This window comes from Danio rerio, chromosome 6, assembly GCF_052040795.2.
Source record: "Danio rerio strain M-AB ecotype USA chromosome 6, GRCz13ab, whole genome shotgun sequence".
Lineage (NCBI taxonomy): Eukaryota > Metazoa > Chordata > Actinopteri > Cypriniformes > Danionidae > Danio > Danio rerio.
In genome coordinates, this window is record NC_141026.1 from 45128031 (window position 1) to 45155316 (window position 27286).

Sequence of the window (27286 nt, forward strand, 5' to 3'; positions counted from 1 at the left end):
ATCACAGCAAAATATTTTTAATATTATTATTTTTATTATTAATAGTAATACATAAAGGTATTTAGTAAAATCAAATGCATGTTAGAAACATGCTGAAATCATTAAACTTATTCTATTTAACATCAATTGATTAAAAGCTTGAGAAAACCTCATTAAGGACCCCATCAAATTCATTTTTATAACAGTTCATTTTACCTTTTAGTGTCAGTTCATTTGCCTCAGTTTATACTATTTTACCTGTATAAATGTTTTGTTTTTTACTCTCAAAGTGGTCATAGACATGTTAAAGAAATATTTGTTGTCCTTGTGAATATTCAACATCCAGGACAAGCAGAGAGTAAGTAAATTAAAAAGGTAATTGAAATTAGGGGGGGGGGGGACTATAATGTAATTTCTATAAACAATGACGTCAATGTCTTGTTCAGTTGGACCAAAGTCAAATATCAAACAAGAACATAGATGTCAACCGATGAATACTCATATTTCATGATGCAAAATCTGACTAATTCATTTACCGTTTAAGTGATGAATCACTAATGCAGTCACATGATAATGTATGCAGCCACTTTGCTAAAGTTTTGCATACCCATGATTCAAGCACGCCAGACATGCAGATCTTAAGATTCAAACAACTATCCCTTTAAAGTTCAAGCAGGCATTTTTGAGAAAACCACATTATGACATTAAAAAAGTACACACGTGCTCTCCGACACTTTAGAGGAAGTGGTCACAGAACAGACAGTTATAAGTATAGACAAGGCAAATGCTCACACTTGAGCCAATAACTAAAGCACACCTAAGTCTGAGCAAAACCAATAGAATTAGTTTACCACATTTACCACAAACATTTTAACAAACATTTAGACCAAACATTTTAACATTATAGAGACTAGCTTTCTGTCTATCCTTCACAATGCAGCTTAACTGCTGTGACCAGAATATTGTTTTATTCATACAACAAATCACATGATGAGGACCACGTCACCAGGAAGTACTGCATTAAATGAGTCTTGTGACTTCTGCCAGAAATTCTCACATTGCTTAAATTCCGATGCACAGATGTGGGTGCGTGCACAACACTTGTGTTTACAGACAGACAGATAGTCAAATAGACTTTTAATAATAAATGTATAATAATTAATAAGTATGATTATAATAATAATATTAATAGTACTCCTACTACTACTACTAATAATAAATAATGATAATAATAATAATAATAATAGTTCTACTAAAGATAATAATAATAGTACTTCTACTACTACTACTACTACTACTAATAATAATAATAATAATATAATAATAATAATAGTTATTCTACTACTACTACTACTACTACTACCAATATTAATAATAATAATAATAATAATAGCTCTTCTACTATTACTACTACTAATAATAATAATAATAGTTCTACTAAAGGTAATAATAATAGTACTTCTACTACCACTACTACTACTACTACTAATAATAATAATAATAGTTCTACTAAAGATAATAATAATAGTACTTCTTCTACTACTACTACTACTACTACTACTAATAATAATAATAATAATAATAATAGTTATTTTACTACTACTACTACTACTACTACTACTAATAATAATAATAATAATAATAATAATAGTTCTACTAAAGATAATAATAATAGTACTTCTACTACTACTACTACTACTACTACTACCAATAATAATAATAATATAATAATAATAGTTATTCTACTACTACTACTACTACTACTACTACTACTACTAATAATAATAATAATAATAATAATAGTTATTCTACTACTACTACTACTACTACTACTACTACTAATAATAATAATAATAATAATAATAATAGTTCTTCTATTACTACTATTACTACTACTAATAATAATAGTTCTACTAAAGGTAATAATAATAGTACTTCTACTACAGCTAATAATAATAATATAATAATAATAATAATAATAATAATAATAATAATAATAATAGTTCTACTAAAGATGATAATAATAATAGTACTTCTACTACTACTACTACTACTACTACTAATAATAATAATAATAGTTATTCTACTACTACTACTACTACTAATAATAATAATAATAATAATAGTTCTTCTACTACTACTACTACAACTAATAATAATAATATTTCTACTAAAGGTAATAATAATAGTACTTCTACTACTACTACTACTACTAATAATAATAATAATAATAATAGTTATTCTACTACTACTACTATTAATAATAATAATAATAACAACAATAATAACAATAATAATAATAATGGTTCTTTTGAAATTTATATTTTTCCAAAAATCCCAAATACACAAAGATACAAATATTCTGCATATTTCAACATTGCTTGAAAGAAAACTTTAATCCTCCAAGAAATGTATCTAAGCAAAATACTTTAAAGATATAAAAAAAAAATCAGGTTGAATGACCCTCACACATTACTCCCTAAAAACATAAACAAATGTGTGTTTAATCGTAGATGCCATATTAAATGTCTTTGAAACGCACCACTTTTAACTTTCAACAGTTTTAAGGGTGACACTGCAATAATACTGAATTTGTCAACGTTATCATGAGAAATATTTAAAAAAACATTTTATTAGTTAATTTAAACATTTAAAAATGCATTAATATGGTCAAAAAACTCATATTAAAGAATATGAACTAAGAGTGAACAGGTATATTTATATCAATAACGTTTTCAAAGATTAATGAATACTATTAAATATGGTACTAAAAAGTGATCTCAATTACAGAAAATAACATTTTCAATGCCCATATTGAAGAAAATATCAGAAATAAAAAATTATAGAAATAACTTTTTTAAGGTAGAAATAGAAAATCTTTTTTTCTTAATTTAAGAATGCATTTCTAGATATTGCACAAACATATAATGATTTGCACAAGACACCAAACTGGTTGAAGAGCATTTTGTATGTACAAAAATTTATTGTGCACCTGTCTTTAGTCAGGAATAATCTTGCAGATTTCCTTCATGCTTATTCTGAGTACAAGATTATATACTTTTATGCATTCAGAGAGTGTCAATTCAGACCCTATGATTGTGTGATAGTGGTGAAGTTGATTTTATATTTTCACATTGAGACATTCTTCTTAATAATGTTATTTCAGAAAAGTATTATTTGCAAATTCCTAATAGAGAAATCATATTAGAAGCCAGAGGCTATCAATGTGCAACATTGTTCACAGTCAATTAAATAATGCTAATATTGTTTTGAAGTTGTACTTGCATGCTAATTCAGACTGAATATTCAAAGTAGCATAGATAAACAATATAGGGGGCGTTAGATTAACTAATGTGCGAATATAAATCTAACTTTACCTCAATGATTGTGTGTATAATAAACATTGCCACTAACTGCAATACAGAGGAACAGCATATATTATTAGAAACTCACATGTAGGCCCATGCAATTGATTGTATCATGTCACTGCTTTGCATGTATATGTACAGACAGGTAACTTACTTCTGACTGATGATACCTGCATTGTTGAATACTGATGTTATGGAGCAGCAAAAACAAACTCATTGAAAACAGCAACAGGATATTGGAGCATAAAACCCTGAACAAACCGTTATTCAGAAAAACATTAATTAAGTGATGTTAAATATTCTTCTTTAAAACAATGTAAGACTTTAAAGAAATTGTGTTTTCCCCACACATTACTGAATGCACATGTACAGTGCCCAGCATAATTGAGTACTCCCTACTTTGAAAATGAATATTTGGATCCATTACTCTGTGAATATAGGCAATGCATTACAAAATATCAACTAATTTTATTTTATTTTTTTGCTTTTCTTGATGTCTTTTCTTTTTTTAAATTTGTACTTAATATTTTTCAATAACAATTTTGGGTGTACTAGTTTTTAGACCGTTATCATAAGTTATTTGTAAGATAAGCTCCAGAATCCAGATTTGGCTTCAGTACTGACTTATCTAATGTATATGGACAAATATATATTGTAAAGCTTACTATTAATAATATGAATTTAAAAGAGAGATTTGTGAGGGATGTACTTATATATGCTGAGCACTGTAAATGAGAACAACATTGTGCTGTAAATCTGCATTTTTGAGATACAAATAAAACCTCCACAGTGTTTATGCTTTACATTTCTCACCTCTTTTATGATCAGAGAGTATCCATAACACAACAACTACAACCAGTTAACTTTGCAGAAAGTTCACCACCAACTGGGTGATGACTTGTGTTAGATCACGAAAATGGCTCTGGATTCAACTGGGATGACATTATATGCATGTAAATACTGTGATGTGTGCAGACCATTACACTAAATGTATCCAATAAACTGTCAACAGATTTCAACAGAACCCATGGACTGCGCAATCACATTATTGATAGTCATCTGGGAGCTAATGTTGGCCGGTTAGCTTTCCAAAAACGTAGTCCCGAACAAGTCTTTTCCAGGCATATACTGTAATTATGTGCTAATTTATCTCCGACATTTGTCAGTAAAGCAGGTGTGTTAATCGCCTGGAAGACTAGACAGAAATGCAGTCTCTTGTATTAGCTGAAGTGGCTCATGCTAAATGCAAAACACTCACCGCGATTACGTTAACAAATGTCGTTTTGCCTGAATACTGCAGCCCGACGAGGGTTAACTCCATCTCTTCCTTCCAGAAGAGTGACTTAAACCAGTCCAGGAGACGGTTAATGAGTGCCAACATTGTGATGCTAGATTTGACTGATCTGTGGTGGTTTTCGGCTGTTTGTAATGTTTTTCACCACCACCAGAATCGTAGTGTTTGGGAGGAACTGGCCGTTGTCATATGACTGTGAAACGTTTGCGAACTCAACGTGTTCAAGCAGGTCGAAGCTGCGTTATTTTTGCGCAACCTTGAAGTGGCCATGGAAAGTCCAACTCGTCTCAGCGAAAAGGTTCAGAAAGTTCACTTTAAAATGTCAATCCTGTAGATCTTTATGTCATGAAGAAACATTGTGACAAAGATAAATCAACACATAGTGATAGTGTGTTAAGTAGACCTAATACTGCATCGACTAACGTTAGCACTGAGGAACATTTAAGTTGCAGCGTTTATTAATCTTTTTTAACGTTAGTCTGTTAAATATTAATAATCATACCGTTCAAACATTTAATGGCACAATGTTAGTTGCTAAATTAGCTATCTATTGTTTTATTTTAACTAGTACACTTTAACACCTGTAAAACTTTTAACACGGCGACGCAGTGGACAGTAGTGCTGTCGCCTCCCACCAAGAAGGTCGCTGGTTCGAGCCTCGGCAGGGTCAGTTGGCATTTCTGCGTTCTCCCTGCGTTAGCGTGGGTTTCCTCCGGGTGCGCGGTTTCCCCCAGAGTCCAAAGACATGCGGTAGTATACAGGTGATTTGTGTAGGCTAAAATGTTCGTAGTGTATGAGTGTTTATGGATGTTTCCCAGAGATGGGTTGCAGCTGGAAGGGCATCTCCTTGCAGCATTTATTAATCTTTTTTTTTAACATTAGTCTATTGACACCGCTCAAACATTCGATGCTAGTTGCTAAATCAGCTATTGTTTTATTATAACTAATACAGTTAATAAATAGCCTAACGTTAGCTGTTGCAGCATTTATTACTTTTTCTTGATGTTAGTCCATTAAACATTTAGTCACACCATTCAAAAATTTAATAGCCGATGTTAGTTTCTTAAATAGCTATCTATTGTTTTATTTTAACTAATACAGTTAATAAATAGTCTAGCTACTAATCTTTTTTAACCATATACACTGTTCAAACATATAATAGCATGATGCTAGTTGCTAAATTAGCCATCTATTGTTTTATTTTATCTAAAATAGTTAATAAATACCCTAACCATTGGGGCATTATATAGGCCTACCTTTTCTTACTGTTAGCCCTTTAAATTTGTTTTATGTTCAAATGTGGCGTCACGGTGGCATAATTGTTAGCACAATCACCTCACAGCAAGAAGGTCGCTGGTTCGAGCCTCGGCTGGTTCAGTTGGCATTTCTGTGTGGAGTTTACATGTTCTCCCGGTGTTCGAGTGGGTTTCCTCTGCTCCAGTTTCCCCCACCAGTCCGAAGACGGTATATAGGTGAAAAGGGTAAGCTAAAATTGTCTGTAGTGTATGTGTGTGAATGAGTTTGTATGGGTGTCTACCAGTGATGGGATGCAGCTGGAAGGGCATCTGCTGTGTAAAACATTTGCTGGATAAGTTGGTGGTTCATTCCGCTATGGAATTGCAGATTAATAAAGAGACTAAGCTGAAAGAAAATGAAGGAATGAATGTTCAGACATTTAATAGCTGATGTTAAATGCTAAATTAGCTAGCTATTGTTTTATTTTAACTAATGGTTAATAAATAACCTGTTGCAGCATTTAATACTGTTTCTCAATGTTAGTTCATTAAATATTATGTCACACTGTTCAAACATTTTATAGCACAACGTTAAATGCTAACTTAGCTAGCTATTGTTTTATTTTAACAGTTAATAAAAAGCCTGTTGCAGCATTTTTTACTTTTTCTCAATGTTAGTTTATTGAATATTAGGTCACACCATTCAAACATTAAATAGCCGATGTTAATTGCTAAATTACCTATCCATTATTTTTGTACATTAATTACATCTGTACATAAAGTACATTTTGCACTGTATTTTAATACAGTTAATTAATAGCTCACAGAAAATTATTAACCATGGTTTTACTATATTTTTTGCATCAATTTTTTTTCTACACTACAATAAACATGTTATTTGTAGTCAAAAATGATTATAAAAATGGAATCCATACACCAAAACATATGGTAATTTTTTTACTATGATACATTTAAATTTACAGGTTGCCTCCATTATAGAACTCATAAAGGACTCAAGTTTGAATTAGCATTTACAAAATACACAACAATAAATTACTCCCTGTATGCAAAGTCACATTTCTGGCATCAGGAAATTAGGCACAGCTTATTCTCATTCTTTCAAAAGAAAGAATGAAAAGAACATTTCGAAAAGAACATTGATTTGTGTTAATACAAGACAGTGAATAATAGTGCTTTACTGGCCAATCAACAGACATGAACGAGGCAGAAAAGCAAGACTATGCATGCAAGCAGAGAGTAAACCTTATCTCATGATAATTCACATAAAAACAGATGAAAATACAAAATGTTCAGTACAAAGCTTGGCATTGTTTCAGCCAATAGTTCCATATGTTGGAGTATAAGCTACTGTCTTTTACAGTGCTATACGAAGAGAAAACACAATTGGATAACTCAATGTCAAAGAGCTAATGCAAACATGCACCTTTTTTGCTGACTTCTCTGTAAGCGGATCAGTTTCTGAGGGCTTTTGTGCAGATCAATAAAGTCCATGTCCAAATAGACCCTGCATGGACATGATCGTTAAGGTGTATTATGTAATCAATCTTGTTCAGCTTTATGTTGCAGTTGTCGTGAGTTTTTAAGGAAAGCTGTGGTCACAGTCTTCAGAGAGGTCTATCTTGTGCTCATGGTCACTTTCGCCTCTTTCCTCCTTAGAGAGTTTGCATGATTCTGAGGACACTACCCTTGTATGAGTGCACAGTTTACTGCGATTTACTGTGGAGAAATGCAGTTATTTAGGACACAGATAATCTAAAACACTTCTCATTACATGAAACATGCTTTTTTTCCCAGAAATTAATTTGTTAGCCATTAAACATAGCTGTCAGTGCTATAAAACAATTCTTATTTAATTATGTAGTGGCACAGCATATTCCTCATCATACAATGGTACAGTAGATTCCACAATTATTATTATGATTATTTTGTATTTTATGTAAGTTTTATTGATTTACACTATACCCAGGCTTAATGTATGGCAAAAAATAAATATCTAAATAGGAGAAATAAATGAATGATTTAAAAAGATACAGAGTAAAAAGGTAACAAGTATTACATGGTTAACAATTTCCTGCAGAATCTACAGTAACTTACTGGCAGCAGTTTGCTAGTGACTTACTGTACCCAATTACAGCAAAAATACTGTATTTGCATTATAGCACTAGTTAACTTACTGTAAATGTATTTACAGTATTGTATCTGTATTAACTGTAAAATATACAGTAATTTTCACAATGCATTTTTAAAATACAGTAACATACCGCATAACTGTCCTACAGGTAAATTCAGTTCATATTACAGTTAATTTTGCCAGTGTCTTACTGCAAATCAATTACAGCAAAATACTGTATTTGTATTATAGCACAATTTATCTTGCTGTATATGTATTTGCAGTATAGTATCTATATTTACTGTAAAATATACAGTAATTTTCACAATGCAATTTTAAAATACAGTAACATACTGCATAATTGTCCTACAGTAAAGTTCATATTACAGTTGGTTTTGCCAACAACTTACTGTAAATCAATTACAGCAAAAATTCTGTATTTTCATTAAAGCCCCATTTATCTTGCTGTATATGTATTTACAGTGTTGTATCTGTATTTATTGTAAAATGTACAGTAATTTTCACAATGCAACTTTAAAATATAGTAACTTACTGCACAACTGTCCTACAGTAAAGTTCAGTTCATATTACAGTTAATTTTGCTAGTAACTTACTGTTAATCAATTACAGCAAAAATACCGTATTTGCATCACAGCACCATTTATCCTGCTGTATATGTATTAACAGTATTGTATTTATGTTTGCTGTAAAATATACAGTAATTTTCACAATGCAGCTTTAAAATACAGTTACATACCGCATAACTGTCCTACAGTAAAGTTCTGATATTACAGTTAATTTTGCCAGTTACTTACTGTAAATTAATTACAGCAAAAATACTGTATTTGCATTATAGCACCATTTATCCTGCTGTATATGTATTTACAGTATTGTGTCTTTATCTTTACTGTAAAACATACAGTACTTTTCAAAATGCAGCTTTAAAATACAGTAAGATACCGCATAACTATCCTACAGTAAAGTTCTGTTCATGTTACAGTTAAATACTGTGTAATTTCGAAAAATCGCTAACAGTGAATAACATTTTTTCCAAGCAGTTTATTTTGTCTAATTATCTTAAAACTAGCTTATTAATAGCTTTTTAAAATGGTTTGCTTTTCTTGTTTTGTGTAAAAAGTGTTTGTAAATAGAACCCCTTTTAATTTAATAATTATCATCACATATTCTGTCCTAAAATGAGCCAAAGCATTTAAACTTAAAACAAGATTATTAGTTAAATCATGACTTGCATATTGTTCACATTTGTTATTCAAAATAAGACTTGGCATTAGTTAAAAATGATAATTTGTTGCTTCTTCATATTGCAAGCTTACAGCAACAAAACATGGAATGTACTTTTATGTATTGCAAAATTAAAGTATTATTTAAGTAAATATATGAGGGTGATTAAGCTTTTTCTTAATATGCTAACTTAAAATATATTATTAAAGCTAAAATAAAAATTTAAAAACACAAGACTGGTCTTAAATAATGTCTTTGATTGTAAATAATCGAAATTTTCAGGTAAAATAACTAAGCATTACTAAAAAAGCAAGAAAAAGATAAATAATCTTAAAACCGTCATAATAATCTTACACAATCTGATCTTGCTCAGTATTGTATTGTTAAAACAAGATCAGTTAAACATTTTGGGCTAGAAATAAGATTGTAACTCTTGAGTTTTGGAAGTGAAATAAGAAATTAGACATACAAAATGTCACTTACGTTTTATGAACGTCTTGTATTTGAAAATCTGAAAAGCACTAAGTGTGATGAAAACCAGGCAGGTCAAGACTGTGATGGTTATACAGGCCACCATCAAAGATTGAAAATACTGGCTCCTGTTTTGTTCAGGAGGACTTTTTGTAGTATCTGTGGGAATATGAATATATTTAAAAGCTATTACATTATGTGATTCAAAGCTGAATTTATAATCATAGTTTCATAGCAGCCACACAATCCTTCAGTCACATTTACTGCTGTATCATGATCATTATTATCATTGGTTTTATCAGTTGATATAAATATTTAGTAATGGTTCATTGTAATATAAAATGCTGGATTCCACACAATTCCTACAAACACAAATTGATTAGTCAATTGTTTTTCTAAATTAAAGTAGATAATAAAACAATTAAGTTGTCCACCCCCCAAAAAAACCTAGGAATTGTGTTGATTCAGCTCTTTTTAAAAAAGTAGTTTGCACAAGCAGCTCATATTATGTTCATATTATGATCAATCCTGAAATATTTTTTCTGCTTACGAAATTTCTGATGATACATTTTAAAAGAATTCTCTAATAAATAAAGCTCAAAATTTTAGTATATGTTTAAAAAAAGCTTTGTGTCGTTTTGGCTTTGTCAAGTTTAAACCACACTGAACTGAACTAACCTGAACTTCAACTCTGAAAACTGGACTGACACGTTTTCAATTTACTAGAACGTCAATGTTAAGCAGCTTTGACGCAATCTACTTTGCAAAAGCGCTATAAAAATAAAGATGAATTGAACTGAATTGAATTCTACCAGAAACGTACATTTTCACTTTCAAAAAATGTGACAGGGCCTCACTTAAGCTTGTCATCCTCAAAAAAATCATACAAAAACAAGCATAAAATCATACAATTCAATGAAAGAACGCATCCTTGATCACAGTCAGCATCTCCTCCATCAAATAATGTCACTTCCAAGTCATAGCCTTAAACATGTATTGCACGGATTGTTTGTTAAATTTAATGCAAATGTAACAGGACTGATAGAAACATTGGGACAATTGTAAAATAGTATTTATTTGTAGAATTTATTGATATTTTATGTTTTTAAATCATTTTATGTGAGTGATGGCAACCTAAACGTGCTATTCCTAAAGTATTTTGTTCTAAATAACAGTATTTAGCATAACAAAATTATTAAAACTGTAGGGTCATTTGAGCTGAGGACAAGGACAATGGCAGGGTTTGTAAATTTGTTGTGTTTTTAATAAAGAAAAACATCGAATGAAATGGATCGAATGAATGACATATTATTTTACAGAACAACTGACAGAAATCAACCATCAGTCCTTTTAAGAAATTTTTAAGCGGAAATACTTTTATTGACTGTATTTATATTTTATTTCAGGGACAGATAATGTACGTTTCTGGTAGAATATGTGATATATAATAAGCAGATCTACTTATTAGAATGAATTCTGAAAAATATTAATAATGTGCTGCGATTCTGACACGTGAAATTAAAGACAAATGTAATGATGCTATAAAATTCCCTATGTCATCACGTGACTAGAATAAATGTTAAAATATCTAAAACAAAATAGTGTTTTTTTGAAAAATGAAACCATTTAGCTTCATTAATAGTGCTGTTTTACTGTATTTCGGATCAAATAAATGCAGTTTTTTTAGACTAAACAATAACAAAGCTTATTGATCCCAAACTTTAGTTAATAATAATAATGACAATTCCTTATATTTAAATAGCGCTTTTCTGGGCACTCAAAGCGCTTTACACAATAGGGGGAATCTCCTCATCCACCACCAGTGTGCAGCATCCACCTGGATGACGCGAGGGCAGCCATTTTCTGCCAGACCGCACACCACACACCAGCTGATTAGTGGAGAGGAGACAGAGTGATGAAGCCAATTATGATATGGGGATGATTAGGAGGCCATGATGGACAGAGGCCAGTGGGCAAATTTGGCCAGGACGCCGGGGTTAAACCCCTACTCTTTTTCGAAGGATATCCTGGGATTTTTAACGACCACAGAGAGTCGGGACCTCGGTTTAACGTCTCATCCGAAAGACGGATGAGTTAACATTATTAAACACAACACATTTTAAATGATAAATAACATCAATTGAAATTAATTTGCCAAATGCACGAGAACACCATAATAACAACACTGTGTTTGTTTCAACAGTCAAAAGTACAAACCAGGAATGACTTCTTCAGGGACACAATTTGCATTGTGGGTCTGGTTTCCAGGGAAGAACTCACCAACACCATCACACCTAATACAACAAAATTACTCGTTAACTGATCACATTATTATTTTAAAGTCTATAAACAAACAAAAGTAATATGCCACTTTACTTTGTAATAGGTTTACACGTGCTGTCCTCAACATCATTGTAAGTGTTGTTTTGGCATGGCTTACAGTGGAAACTGAAATGAAAATTACCTGCCAATACATCAGACATTTGAAAGATTTAAGTTGGTGTTTTCTGCCACCCTACACAGCATGACTATTAAAAAAGCCCCCCAGAAAGACCCAGAGGACGAGTTTTCAATATTAATCACTATGGACACATGTCAGTTCATTGAATGAAATAGAAATAAATGGCTCACCAATTCTCATCAGCTGTTGTCCAGGTTTACATTTCTCTCTGGGTTGACAATCTTCACATTGATAACCAGCGCATAGATGCTTATCTTTGCAGAAACATCTGTTCTCAGCTGAAAGATGTGTTAAATCTGAAGGGCATTTCTCACACAGACTGTCTGTCCTGTCTTGTGAACATGCCGATATGGGATACTCGCCTGTACAATACAAAAAATAATGAACTTCAAAGTAAATCTGTGTCAAACAGTGCTCAGCATAATTGAGGACACCCCATTTTAAAAATGAATATTTTAATCAATTTCTCAGTGAATATAGGCAATGTATTTTGCTGCATATAAACAAAACATTTATTAAATTAAATTTATTAAACAGATATATCTATTAAAATTATATTTTAGTCACCAAACATACATAAGTAGAAACATAATACAATTAAATTCAAGCAAAATATAAAAAAATAAATGACAATCTACAAAATTTCAAATAAATTTTTCAATTTTTTGCTTCCCTTGATTTTTCCTCTTTTTTAAAATTTATATTTAATATTTTTATATAACATATAAATTTGGGTGTACTAGTTTTTGGACCGTTATTGCAAGTTATTTTGTTAGATAAGCTTCAGTACTGACTTATCTATTGTATATGCACAAATATAATATTGTCTAGCTTCCTATTAAAAATATGAATTTAAAAGAGAGATTTGTGAAGGGTGTACTTATATATGCTGAGTACTGTAAGTGTTTTTTTTTTCATCATACTTCAATATCATGAAATACTCAAGTTTTGCTGTGATTTCAGAGAATAATCATTTTTGGTTACACAAATAACCTAGCAAATAGTTCTCACAGTAACCTTTTTCATCATTTAAAGAACATTTCTGAACAATACAAAACCTTGTGCGGAATGAAAATGTCCAATAAATGTTTAGGGTTCTTGCAAAAAAAACTTTAAAAATCAAGTTGTCGCAATGAAATCTCAAGAATTGTGTTGTTTCAGCTCATTTTAATTCATTAGTTTGAACAAGTAAAAAAAAATTTTTTTGAGTGTGGAACCTTTAATGCTGATAATAAACAGTAATGGATTTTTTTTTAATTATTGTTATTATCCTTATTATTAATAACATGTAGTACAAAATGGTTATAACTTTTCTTTTGCTTCACTTTTTTAAAAATAACTTTATTAGTTCATAAACAAAACATAAACATTATTCTAGTAAATAATAGATTTTTTTTTTTGCATTTTTAGGGATAGCTCACCCGAAAATTTTAATTATGCCACTATTTACTTCCCATTGAGTTTTTATTTATTCAGTCATTTATGTTATGTTGAACACACACACACACACACACACACACACACACACACTGTAACCATTGATATTTATAATGAGAAAAACAATTATTATTCAGGGGTTACAGATTTCCACCACTCTTTAAAATATGTTATTTTGTGTTTTACAGAACAAAAACTCAAATTGGTTTGGAACAAGTCAAGGGTGAGTAAATGATGTCTAAATTTTCATTTATGTGTGAACTATCCTTTTAAAAACCATACTATTGCAAGTGTGAAGAAGACTGTTATGATATAAACCATACAAACCATTATGTAAGGTTCCTTGGATATTAATGGTTATTCATGGAACCATCGATATCAGTATTACACAGTTGAAATCAGAATTATTAAACCTTCTTTGATTTTTGTTTTCTTTTTAAATTATTTCCCAAATGACGTGTAACAGAGGGCGACACAGCAAGAAGGTCACTGGTTTGAGCATAAGCTGGGTGATTTGGTGTTTCTGTGTGGAGTTTGCATGTTCTCCCCATGTTTGTGTGGGTTTCCTCCGGGTGCCCCGGTTTCCCCCACAAATCCAAAGACATGTAGTACAGGTGAATTATGCTAAAACTGACTGTGGTGTGAGTGTGTATGGGTGTTTCCCAGTGATGGGTTGCGGCTGGAAGGGTATCCACTTTGTAAAACAAATGCTGGATAAGTTGGCAATTCATTCCGTTGTGGCAACCCCAGGTTAATAAAGGGACTAAGCCAAAAAGAAAATGAATGAATGAATGTTTAACAGATTCAGGAAACTTTCACAGTATGTTTGATAATATGTTTTCTTCTGGAGAAAGTCTTATTTGTTTTATTTCAGCTAAAATAAAAGCAGTTTTAAAATTTTAAAAACATTTTAAGGTCACAATTATTAGCCTTTTTAAGGTATATATATATATATATATATATATATATATATATATATATATATATATACCATTGTTATACAATAACTTACCTAATTACCCTAATCTGCCTAGTTAACTTAATTAGCCTAAGTAAGCCTTTAAATGTCACTAAAGCTGTATAGAAGTGTCTTAAAAAGTGTCATAAAATATTATTTACTGTCATCATGGCAAAAATAAAATAAATCAGTTATTAGAAATGAGTTATTAAACTATTATGTTTAGAAATGTGTTGAAAAAATCTTTTCTCCATTAAACAGAAATTGATAAAAAAAAATAAACGAGGCTAAAAATTCAAGGGGTTTAATAATTCTGACTTCAACTGTAAATAATGTAAAGCACAAATCTTTAAGAGTAAATTCTGTAACCAATAAACCAATCAAAATCAATCAACATACCTAAAGGAGTTTCATCCTGAATTCCTCAGAATATATTGTATCAGAGAATATCATGGATGTCTTACCTGCAGGACAGGCTTTACAGCATCTGTTGTTATCGTCATACTCGGTGGTCCAGTCACAGTCCAGACTCAAAATCCCTCTTCCACAGACACAGAGCAGTGTAACCCAGAGCTTAACAGTGTTCATTCTGTCACTGTGGTGCATTACCAATGCGTTCTGTTTTCATTTTCACTTCTTTTAAACTAGTCTGCCTGTGACGTTTAGCAGAGGCGTTTGAAGAGAACACTGAACACGCAAAGACATGCAGCCTTTTTTTCTATAGAATTCATTTAAAAGGCTCGTGATTATCAGTATCATTATCGTCATCTTTCTTTTTTTTTGGGAAAACAAAGTAACAAAACGTCACTTCTGGGATGGAAGAAATGCCCCTGAAACTTTTATATTTATGGACAACCATGTCTTTGATGCTGTGTTTGAGATGGAAACTATGACGGGATGTAAACATTAATGTTAATGATAACATTATTGAATCGGGAAATGTTCATTATACACAGTTTCAATGGACATGAGGCGGTGAGTTACAGTTAATCCATAAAATTACAACTATTTACTCACACTTAGATTGTATAAAGTTTCCTTTTATCTGCCGAACTTAACAAAAATATCACTCGACATCTAAAAATAAAGCTTATTTATAGGCTTTTACATCAATATTACAGTGGATTTCCACAGCTAAAAGCTTCTTTATAATAATAATAATACTTATTAGATTAAAATTAATATTTTTCATTCACATTTCAACAAATGTGATTTGTTTTTAATTATTGAGCTTTAGATGAAAGAGGACACTTTTAATGGTGAAAATACTACTATAAGTCATGTGGAACGAGAAAAGTGGGACTGATAAACCACAACGACCACTGATGGAGCAAATTAATCCACCTCTACTGATATTAACAGCTTGACTTTATAAGGAAATCATGGCAGACATGTTAAATCTGCCAAAGTTCAGTCACCTTCTCCGCCACCTACACAAATGCCCAGGTTAATACAAACATCACAGTCTTGTGCTAACAAGATCATTTAGACGGCAAAGAGAGATAGACTTAATAATAGAGATAATAGAGATAACTTCTAAATCAGATTCTGAGTCAGAAACAGTTGATATATTTGCAAATACTGAGGTGATTGTGAAACATTGCTTACTACTGTTTACATGTATTTTGCTACATGACCAATTTTTCTGTGAAATCAGATAGAAATAAACTAGAAAACAAAAAGTTATTAACAAATTAAAAGTGTTTCTCTGGTAATGATGTGAAAGATAAATATAAAGGGGATATTCCCAGAACCTTCAGTATAACATTCCTTAAAAGTTGTGTAAATGTTAGCACATAATGTTATTAAAATAATTTTTGAGCATTCTTATATAAAAGTTTAGGCATGTAGACATGGTCAAGACGATCTGCTGCAGTTCAAACGGAGCATCAGAATGGAGGAAAATAAGATTTAAGTGACTTTGAACGTGGCATGGTTGTTAGTGCTAGACAGGCTGGTCTGAGTATTTCAGAAACTGCTGATCTACTGGGATTTTCACGCACAACCATCTCTAGGATTTACAGAGAATGGTCAGAAAAAGAGAAAACATCCAGTGAGTGGCAGTTCTGTGGGTGCAAATACCTTTTTTATGCCAGAGATCAGAGGAGAATGGCCAGACTGGTTCGAGCTGATAGAAAGGCAACAGTAAGTCAAATAACCACTCGTTACAACCGAGGTATGCAGAAGAGCATATCTGAACACACAACACATCCAACCTTGAGGCGGATGGGCTACAGCAGCAGAAGACCACACCGGGTGCCACTCCTGTCAGCTAAGAACAGAAAACTGAGGCTACAATTCACACAGGCTCACCAAACTTGAACAATAGAGGATTGGAAAAACTTAGCCTGGACTGATGAATTTCGATGCTGCGGCTTTCGGATGGTAGAGTTAAAATTAGGCGTCAACAACATGAAAGCGTTGCTTTATCCTACCATGTATCAACGGTTCAGTCTGGTGGTGGTGGTGTAATGGTGTGGGGATTTTTTTCTTGGCACACTTTGGGCCCATTAGTACCAACTGAGCATCGTGTCAACACCACAGAGTATTGTTGCTGACCATGTCTATCCCTTTATGACCACAGTTTACCCATATTCTGCTACTTACAGCAGGATAGTGCGCCATGCCATAAAGAAGGAATCATCTCTGACTGGTTTTTTTGAACATGACAATGAGTTCACTGTACTCAAACGGCCTCCACACTCACAAGAACTCAATCCAATAGAGCACATTTGGGATGTGGTGGAACAGGAGACTCACATCATGGATGTGCAGCTGACAAATCTGCAGGAAATGCGTATGCTATCATGTCAATATGGACCAAAAGCTCTGAGGATTTTTTCCAGTACCTTGTTAAATTTATGTCTCAAAGGATTAAGGCAGTTCTGAAGGCAAAAGTGGCCAATAGTATCTGGATGCAGCCTTTATGATGCAAGCTTAGACTGCATATCTCAGTGAAGCACAAAATGCACTTAATGGAGCTTAATTTTTTAGATATTTTTTGAATGATGGCTGAAAAGTACTCAATTAAAATTCAACAAGTTTCTTTATGTCAGTTTGAATGCGAATTTATACAAAACAGTTACCTTAACATTTGCTGTAATGTCTAAATAAGGGATCTCTTACTCAAATTATTTATGCACCCTAGCTGACTTTTTTTATTTTTGTTATTTTATATTATCATTAAATCAGTCTGAGCCAGAAACTTGAGCTAGAAAGTTGTTTGATTTATTATTGGCATTAGTCCAGTTGTAATGGATTGCGCAATACGGTTCACAATGATTTGCCAGTATGTGATACATTTTCCAGGGATTCAACTGGAACGTTAAAAAAAAGGAAATGGCAGAAAGATACAAGGTGTGGCCGTGTACAGTTTCTCTACACATTTTGGGAAAAAATGCATTTGTGAGTTGTTGTTTATTCACCCCACTGTTATTTTACCTCAGGGTTATTTTGTATGCGCAATGTTGCTAATATGACTGCACATTTACTGTGGTTTTAACTTTAAAGTCAGGCAAGCAGTATGTGTGGTGGAATTTGGCTGTTTCGGTAAATAAACCATGTTCAAATCTGGAGGTTTTGATGAATATGCAGAGACGCTTCAGAGAGGAACCCCAGAGTAAGCTAATCTAATGTTATTAAACACATAAAAGTAGATTTGTATAGTTCTGTATTCACTTTATTATATAGTGGAATGCCATAGTGGAATAAGTCTAATTGTCCACCACAACAACTGAAAACTTTTGTTATTTTGTCAATTTAATTTCTCTGCAAAAAGGCTCTAAATGACAATATTATTTACATATACACAGTTGAATTATTAGCCCTGTTCATATCTCTGTTTAATAGAAATATGATTTTTTTTCAACACATTTCTAAATATACTAGTACTAGTACTAATTCATTTCTAATAACTGATTTCTTTTATCTTTGCCATGATGACAGTAAAATTTTACTAGGTATTTTTCAAGATACTTTGCATGAAGTGCAATTTAAAGACTTTTTAATTAGGCAATTTATTGCATTTGATGGTTTTTTTCTGTAGCCAATTGGAATGCTTTAGGGGGGCTAATAATATTAACCTTAAAATGACTTTAAAACAACCGATTTTTTTCTAGCCGAAATAAAACAAATAATTAAAAATGTAAATGAGCAATATAACACGAGTAGCAGAGCGATACGGCTGTTTATCGGCACTGGTGGGAGGCGTGTGTTGCCTTAGTGCCCCCACCAGTGCCGATATACAGCCATATCATACTGTTACAAGTGTGATATTGTGTTTATACAACAGTTTGACGACATAATTGTGTATATAAAAATAAATAAATATATATATATACCTGTAGTATGTCAAACAGCCCATATCAGGGAAAAAAGCTCTGATTGGAGTAATAAAACTTTTTATTCATTCATTCATTCGCTCATTTTCTTTTCGGCTTAGTCCTTATCCAGCAAATGTTTTACACAGAGGATTCCCTTCCAACTGCAACCCATCACTGGGTAACACCCATTCACTCTCATATACTATAGAAAATTTTAGCTTACTCAATTCACCTATAGCGCATGTCTTTGGACTGTGGGGGAAAACGTATCACCCGGAGGAAACCCACACTACCTTGGGAAGAACATGCAAACTCCACAAAGAAATACCAACTGACCCAGCCGAGGCGAGACCAGCGACCATCTTGCTGTGGGGCGACAGCACTGCTTACTGCGCCACTGCGTCACCCCTAAAACTTTTCAATTTAATTTTTTTTTTTTTAATTCAATTTCGATTCAATTTGATTCCAAATAATACATCTTTATTAGGAAAACCATTTTCACTAAAAAAATTGGAGAAGAAAAGAAAAATGCTTTAAAACCTGTGTTCAACTAATATATATATATAGGCCACAAAGGCTGGTGCTGATGAAAGTTAGATTGCCAGGCTATTTACCTGAACATTAAGGTAAAAATGCAAGAAACAATTTTTTTTATACTATGAACATTTATTTAAATTGCAATTAAATGGCAGTTTTTTATGGTATAAAAGTTGAATACAGTTACAGATACAGATAATACAGATACAGTTAAAGTCAGAATTATTATTGATTATATAATTGTTTTCTTTTTAAATATTTCCCAAATGATGTTTAACAAAGCAAGGACATTTTCACAGTATGTCTGATAATATTTTTTCTTGTGGAGAAAGTCTTATTTGTTCCATTTTGCCTAGAATAAAAGCAGTTTTTAATTGAAAAAAAAACTATTTTAAGGTCAAAATTATTAGCCCTTTTAAACTATTATTTTTACTCTACAAGTCAAACAATCCTTATACAATAACTTGCCTAATTACCCTTACCTAGTTAAACCTTTTAATGTCACTTTAAGCTGCATAAAAGTGTCTTGAAAAATATCTAGTAAAATATTATTTACTGTCATCATGGCAAAGATAAAATAAATCAGTTATTAGAAATTAGTTATTAAAACTATTCTGTTCAGAATAGTGTTGAAAAAAAATCTTCTCTCCGTTAAACAGAAATTGGGGGAGCTAATAAAAAACAGTGGGGGGCTAATAATTCTGACTTCAACTGTATCTATGTTTATTCCCCTTTACCTAAATGGCTGTTAAAACAGAATAAGTACAAACATCTTTCTCAAACTGAAAGTCATGCTTAAATGGATGCTTAAAAATCTTCTGCTGTTTGTTTTGTGCATGAGAAAGATTGTGCAAAGACTTGCATGTCAGCTCTGACCTTTTAAACCCACAAGCTCACGTCATATGACAGCACCATCCATCACAAGTCAATCACTTGTGTGACTTGTTTTATCAAGAGATTTCGAGAGTCATCATGTGATTTTTCATTCTGGAAATTGGAAAGACGTTGGCGAGATGAGGAAATGGGCAATGGTGTTTATTTTTGGGAAGGTAAAAATGTATAAAGCTGTTTATTTATATGCAGAAAGTTAGTTTTATTAGAATATTCTTTATTAAATATCATTAAAAAAAAGTTATATGTATGCAGCCATGGAAATAAAACTTCTAGTTATAGTTATATGTTATTTTTTGGGTTTTTCTGTGAACTACTGGGGAAATTTCTTCCACATTAAAAAGGCTACAATTCACGCAGGCTCACCAAAATTGGACAATAGAAGACTGGAAAAACGCTGCCTGCTCTGATGAGTCTTGATTTCTGTTGAAACATTTGAATGGTATGGTCAGAATTTGGCCTCAAAATTTTGTACGTTGTACAAAAAGGTATATATCTTTTGATTATTGTGGCTTTTATGTCCTCCTAAATGTTCCTAAAATTCTAACATTATAAAGATACTTGGTAATGTCAAACTATTTAAGTGATATTTGCTTTTAAATTAAAAATATAATAACCTAAAACATGCTGGTCAAAAAAACCCATCAGAATCACAGGTGACGATGTCATAGTGAAGAGGTGTCTGCGTGGTTTCACAGACGTCTGCAAGTGTCATTTGCACATTTGGGTGGTTTCAATTCGAGACTCCCTTTACCCCTGTGCAAAGGGTAAACCTTTCACTGCGGCTTAATTAAGTGGTTTAGAAAATGCCACATGTCGTCTGAATGACGCGTCGTTCACACGTTTTTGTTTTTTTATTTCTCGGTTGCGTAATAATATTAAACTTGATGAGTCTACACCTGTCTTGTCATATGTGGTGTACACAGTGTGTCTAAGAGAATTCAAGGTGCTATTTACTGATATTCTAAGGAACTAAAAGTTTTATTTATAATAAATAAAAAAATGAAAATGATATTTAATGCAAGCAGTTTGTTAAAGCATGAAAAAATTGTTCTGTATTTAGAGTTTTTATTTGATTGAGCTTTTTACACATAAAAATATGCAGCTTTTAATGCACAGGTTCAAATTTTATTCTAAAAGTTTATTTATTGTTTTTGCTGCATGAAATAAAAATCTAAATACATAGATATATATACACACACAGTAGACTGAAATAGTAATATAGATTATGTATATATAAAAGTATAAATACACTGCCCATCTAAATATATATATATATATATATATATATATATATATATATATATATATATATATATATATATATATATATATATATATCTATATATATATATATATATATATATATGTATATATATATATATATATATATATATAATATTTTATTAGACCACCATTAGCTTTGAATGTGGCCTACATTTACTATGGCGTTGTTTCAATAAGCTTCTGCTATGTCACAGCATTTATTAATCAGCATTAACTTTTTGCCAAGACCCAAGGATTTTTAATAGGGTTAAGCTCTGGACTCTGTGATGGCCAATCCATGTGTAAAAATCATTACAGGCTGGTATGGTAGGCACTAGGCATGATGGATGCATATTTACCATGCTGTGCACATCACACTGAAACAGGGGAAATCATGAATCAAGTGTTCTGGACCCATCAGAATACATGATTACTTCTTTCATTGCTCCAGAGTCTAATCTTTATGCTCCCTACTTTCTGATTAGCCTCTGATAAGCTGTTTAGTCTCAATCCCTTGTGTTCTCTTTGGACTGTGCATGTAGAAATGTTCTTACTTTCACCATTAAAACAGTGTGAGTTGTTGATTTTTCTGATTTCATTTTAACAGATGTTTAAGTGATTGCCTAATCTTAATAATTCTGTATTTTCATCTGAGTATATTTATTCCTTGAAGATTCCCCACTATGCTTCCATTTTTAAACAAGCTGGACAGTTCTTAACCCTAGTTTTAGTAGCTTCAGCAATCTACTTAGATGTTCTTTGCTTGACACAAGCCAATATTTTGAACATTCTGAAATAGATGAATATCTTTTCCATGACCACAGGATTTGTGTTCCGACATGACTGATGAGGAAATGAGAAGCTATACTCTGCATCAATTAGGGATAAATAACCTGTTAACAGCTAAAGTTTAATCGTCCATGCAGTAATTAACTAATGAGAGGCTCTTATCTATTTAGTAAAATCAAGTTAGTGTCATTTTTTTCTTTGGGCAGTGTATTATAAATATTTAGTCAGTCACATAAATGTAAAAAACTGTTCAAATATAACAAACCTTTGTCATGGTATGTTTTTTTTTTTCTTATCGCTTAGTCTAGATCCATCATGCTAATGTAAAATATAATAAAAATAATATTCATTCATTCATTCTTTTTCCTTTCGGCTTAGTCCCTCTATCTGGGGTCGCCAAAGCGGAACGAACCGCCAACTTCACTCCTCTCCCTCACCTCACCACAGGACGGCCCAAAACATTATCAATTACAACTGTCGCTCATGCAGGTGAGTGGGCTTGACAAACCCCCTGTAAAAAACACACTCTTTCATTTCCCTGACACTTTGACTGACTTTTGCACCAGACACGTTCTTACAATCATTCCATATAAACAAACACGTTGTGCATTTATGAAGTAGAGCTGCACGATTTTGGCTAAAATGAGAATCACATTTTTTTTCCCTTAAAATAAAGATCATGATTTTCGCACAATTCTGTACATGTAAAATAAAGGTTAAAATGAGTCTGCAATTATTATTGTCGCGAACTGAAGAGCGGGTGGGGATGGGGGAATGTCGCGGGGGCACTTCAGATGATTTTGGAAGGGCACTTTCTATCCAAGACTAAAAAGGGCATGTGCACTGCACAGGTTGATGAGCCCTATGTGTGCAAGTGCCTGCTGCTAAGTGCTGTTTATACTTCGCACGCTCTCAAACGATCACTCTGTGCCACAAACTGAATATTATTTACAACTTTAATACCTGTTATTCACAGCCTGTGCAGGTTCTGTTCACTAAAGTAGACGCGCGAGCATCTATCATCAAGTAGGGCGCGCCTGCTCTCTGTGGTAACAGCTCACGGTCAACAGCTGACGTTACGTGTGATTTTCCGGTCGCGAATACAGCATTTTGCGGCCATGAATACAGCATTATATGAAGACAAAAATGACCTTTTTAGGTGAATTGTACCTTATAAATACAGTATGTGACTTTTTTAATACTATTTGGAGGTGACACTGAGCAATGTATGTGAAACAATGAAAAGACTCGTGCAGCCGCCTTTGCTTCTCTCCTGAACTTGAAAATATGATTGGCAGAATCGTAGAAATGCTGGATTAAGATCGTCTAGGGAGTCGAATCGAGATCGCAATCTTTTTTCGATTTATCATGCAGCTCTATTATGAAGCATGCTTTCCACAGGTGAGTGGGCTTGACAAACTACCTGTAAAAACCTTCTCGCAAAAACTTTTAACTTTAGTACTTACTTCTCAGCAAAAACTGTTTCTTTGTATAACTAACACTTCTTGCATACATTGCCTCTTCTTGTTGGATCGCTGAATGCCTCCTCAATTGTTAGTCGCTTTGGATTAAATCGTCTACTAAATGACATTGTAAATGTTAAAGTATTAATAATAATTTCCAGTTAGATATATTTACATATAAAAGTCACATTGCGGACATTTGTTTGAAATGTTAACTCTATATGTCTCCACATCAACATGTAAACACATTCTGAAAGTTTAAAGATCACCTAAAAGTCAAAGGTCATTTCATAGAATGAGTAAGCAAGTATTTTTTTTTTTTTTGTGGATTGGCGTTTCATATTTACAGAGACTGTGCAGAAAAAAAAAGATTTTCTGAATGCATGGTTTTAGGTTATTTTCAACTGCTGTTTTTGCAGTCATTGCTAGGATGCTGTAGAGAGTTTGCTGCTCTGTTACAAGAACTCAAACCATAGTGTGAGGGAAATTCTGGTCTTGGTGACAATGAGGCTCTCTCTTACAAGAAGCAAGGGAAGTGGTTCATTTTCCTGAGCTACAGATGATGTAACAAAATGAACAAGTTCCAAGATTGCCAATCACACACACACCGCCAATGCAAGCAGATTACATCAAAAATGTTCTTTATGCAAGCATGGCAGAGTACAAGTTATCTCAAGGAGATTTTAGATAAAAAACAAGACATGTAGTGTGCTTCTGGTCTGGAAAAGACGATCTTCAGTTGTGCAGCAGATGATGCTGCTACGTCAAACAAAAAAGCGGAAATGGAAACACATTTCTGCTTTCACATTAGTGCCTCCATACGTTCTGAAATTCATATTGGATTGAGCTGGCTTGAAAGGGACTTTTATGACCTGACTTCTTGTTTCAGATCTTTTAACCAAAATGTTTCATTTGTAGTGGTAGCTGCACTCTGACACAAAAAAGGACAATCGGGGAGTTCTTTCGAAAGTACTCATATTTTGTTTCGTGATTTATTTTCTCCCTCTATCCTTAGGAGTCTTTCCCTGCAACTACATCTACACTATAAAGAATTTACAGTTAAAAACAAACAATATATGCATCAGCAGTGCTCATAAAGAGAGTATTCGAAATGTACCCGGATGACCTACAACTTCTGATAAGATTTTAAAGCACAACGACTTTCGAAAGTAAATCGATTTTGCGGTCATATGACAGTGACAAGGTTGATGTAGTTTATTCATACAATATAGACCTACCAATTTAGATATTCATAAAGTAAGTTCGAAACAAAATGTGGTCCTTTTTGAAATGTCCTGTAACTTATCGTTGCTGCCGATTATGCTCACCTGTGTCTTGTTTGATTTCTTGTTTTCCTTAATATTTATTGAAATATTAAACATCGCTAGTTAACACACTCAATGCATTTTTTTCAACACATCCCATAATTTCTAAAATATCAGCCTCTACCAAATGGTTGATATGTCGGTTTATGGTAAAACTACCGGATTTATGAGATATACTATAAAAAATATGAAAATATGAAGTGTAAGACCAAATTAATTTAAAGATATAATCCAAATTAAACGTTTTTGAATACTGAATCATATTTATTTTTTGAAGTATGGCATAAAATAATTCACATTCTCATTCAACATGTTTTTTTTTTTGTTTTGTTTTTTACAATAAAACCAAAATCAAATGTAGTAGTTCAATAGGATTGTTTGTTTGATTTTTTTTTTTTTTTTGTAAACCAACAATGCTGTGTGTGTAAATCATTATTAACCATTACCATCATTCTTTAAATAACTTTAACAGTCATTATTTAAAACAGTCAAAATATGGTCAACTATTTGGTAGAAATGCATTGTTTGCATTGTCATTGATAAACATTCTTCCAAGTCTGAGGATGTGAATAGCTCTTGAAATTATTTAACATGGTTTAAACAAATGTGTGCCATATTGAAACTGACGTTCATTGTTAATAATGCATTTTCCAAATGTATAGGTTTTTGTTTGGACCACAAGCAGGTATGGGCAGTACTTATGATACATGTATTTTAAGTACGTATTTCAAGTACAAAGTAGTATTTTGTCATTTATATTTAATACCTTTGATGAAAATGCCTTTATATTTTGTATCAAAATACATTAGTGTCTTGTATTTTTGTAGTTTTCAAATACTGTCAAATACTTTACAAGAAGTCTACTGTACATAATGAAATCGTATAAATGAGGCCTCTTATTGGTGCTCTCTCAGTTATTTGCCAAGGCTTGAGACCAGAACAGAAAACAGATTTATTTTTAAGAAGGTGGTCAATGATTGGATTATGAATGGAAATCAACCATTGAAATTAGGATACTGGGAAATGCTAAACCATAAATGTATAATAGCATAGTGTATAGTGTACAATTCAGCATCTTTACTTAAAATATCAGTCCTGGAGAACAAGGTGAGGAGCTTCAGAACATCAAATATCCCAGTGCTTGTGTTTGTATGCCTCTATAAAAGCTGGCATTAAAGGACTGCCCTTTGAGCAACCAAAAGTAATTATTTTATTCTGTTTTCCTGGGTCTTGGAATATATATATATAAATATATATATATATTTGTTTAATCCTGACAGAATAGGACAACATTTGGCTGCAAAAACAACTATTTGAAATCTGACAGTCAAAATAAATCCAAATATTTAGAAAATCCAGCCTGCTCTCAAGAGGAACCATAACTATTTCACATTTTGTCAGTTTAGTGGCTAATTCGTACGAGTCCAGTCAAAATGTAGTATTTTAAAAAGGACGCGTCAACCATCCCAACCGTCATTGAGAGATGAGCACATCATACTAAATTGTATGGGTGAGATTGTACGAATTCATACGAATTGGCCACTAAATCAAGAAGTTTCGAATTGGCATGAGATTGTGTTGGAAAATAATCTTTAAAGTGCAAATAAAGTTATTGTGCAGATTACCAAAAATTAAGCTTTGATACATTTACAGTTGAAGAATTTGCTAAATATCTTCATGGAAGATCATCTTTACATCACATTCTAAAGACTTCTGACATAATAGAAAAATGAGTAACACTTTATTTTGATGGTCCATTTGAGTATTAGTAGACTGTCTGCTTCTTTCAACAGACATTTAACTGACTATAAGAAACTTTGCAAGTGCATGTCAACTTACACCAACCTTAACAGACTACTTATAATCTAATGAGAATTAGTTGGCATGTAGAATGCAATGTAACTTAAATTCAACAAACAGAGCATCAAAATAAAGTGTGACCGATAAATTAATCATGTTGACCCATTATTAATTATTTGATACCCATTTATTTTAAAATAAGTGTACGTTACGTTTGGATAATCTCTCCCTTCTTTGCATATTATTACAGATTATAATATTATCACAGATATAAACCCTTTTTAACTATCTGAGAAATAAACAAAGAGACAACACAA

At 32.3% G+C, this 27286-nt stretch overlaps 2 protein-coding genes and 1 long non-coding RNA gene across 4 annotated transcripts in view; 1 reads left to right on the forward strand and 2 right to left on the reverse strand.

Annotated features, from left to right (window-relative positions):
* arl8ba (ARF like GTPase 8Ba) overlaps positions 1-4784 on the reverse strand; it is a 19312-nt gene extending 14528 nt beyond the window's left edge. Inside the window, 1 exon segment of the mRNA NM_205566.1 lies at positions 4606-4784. Within this exon segment, the coding sequence (NP_991129.1) occupies positions 4606-4728 (123 nt within the window). The 5' untranslated portion in view covers positions 4729-4784.
* LOC141386341 (uncharacterized) lies at positions 4688-22871 on the forward strand. 2 transcript variants are annotated; one of them, XR_015494050.1, is made up of 4 exons: positions 4688-4939; positions 5984-6122; positions 13807-13841; positions 22760-22871. It is a non-coding gene; the product is annotated as an uncharacterized LOC141386341 (long non-coding RNA). The 2 variants fall into 2 exon arrangements; XR_015494051.1 differs by lacking the exon at positions 4688-4939 and having other exon boundaries at positions 5256-6122.
* Positions 6836-15279, reverse strand: tnfrsf18 (tumor necrosis factor receptor superfamily, member 18). The gene is given in 6 exon segments (NM_001113524.2): positions 6836-7613; positions 9733-9879; positions 11938-12014; positions 12097-12184; positions 12352-12543; positions 15041-15279. Coding segments are annotated over 6 exon segments (783 nt in total). The 5' UTR covers positions 15183-15279; the 3' UTR covers positions 6836-7476.
* Positions 22872-27286: the final 4415 nt, after the last annotated feature.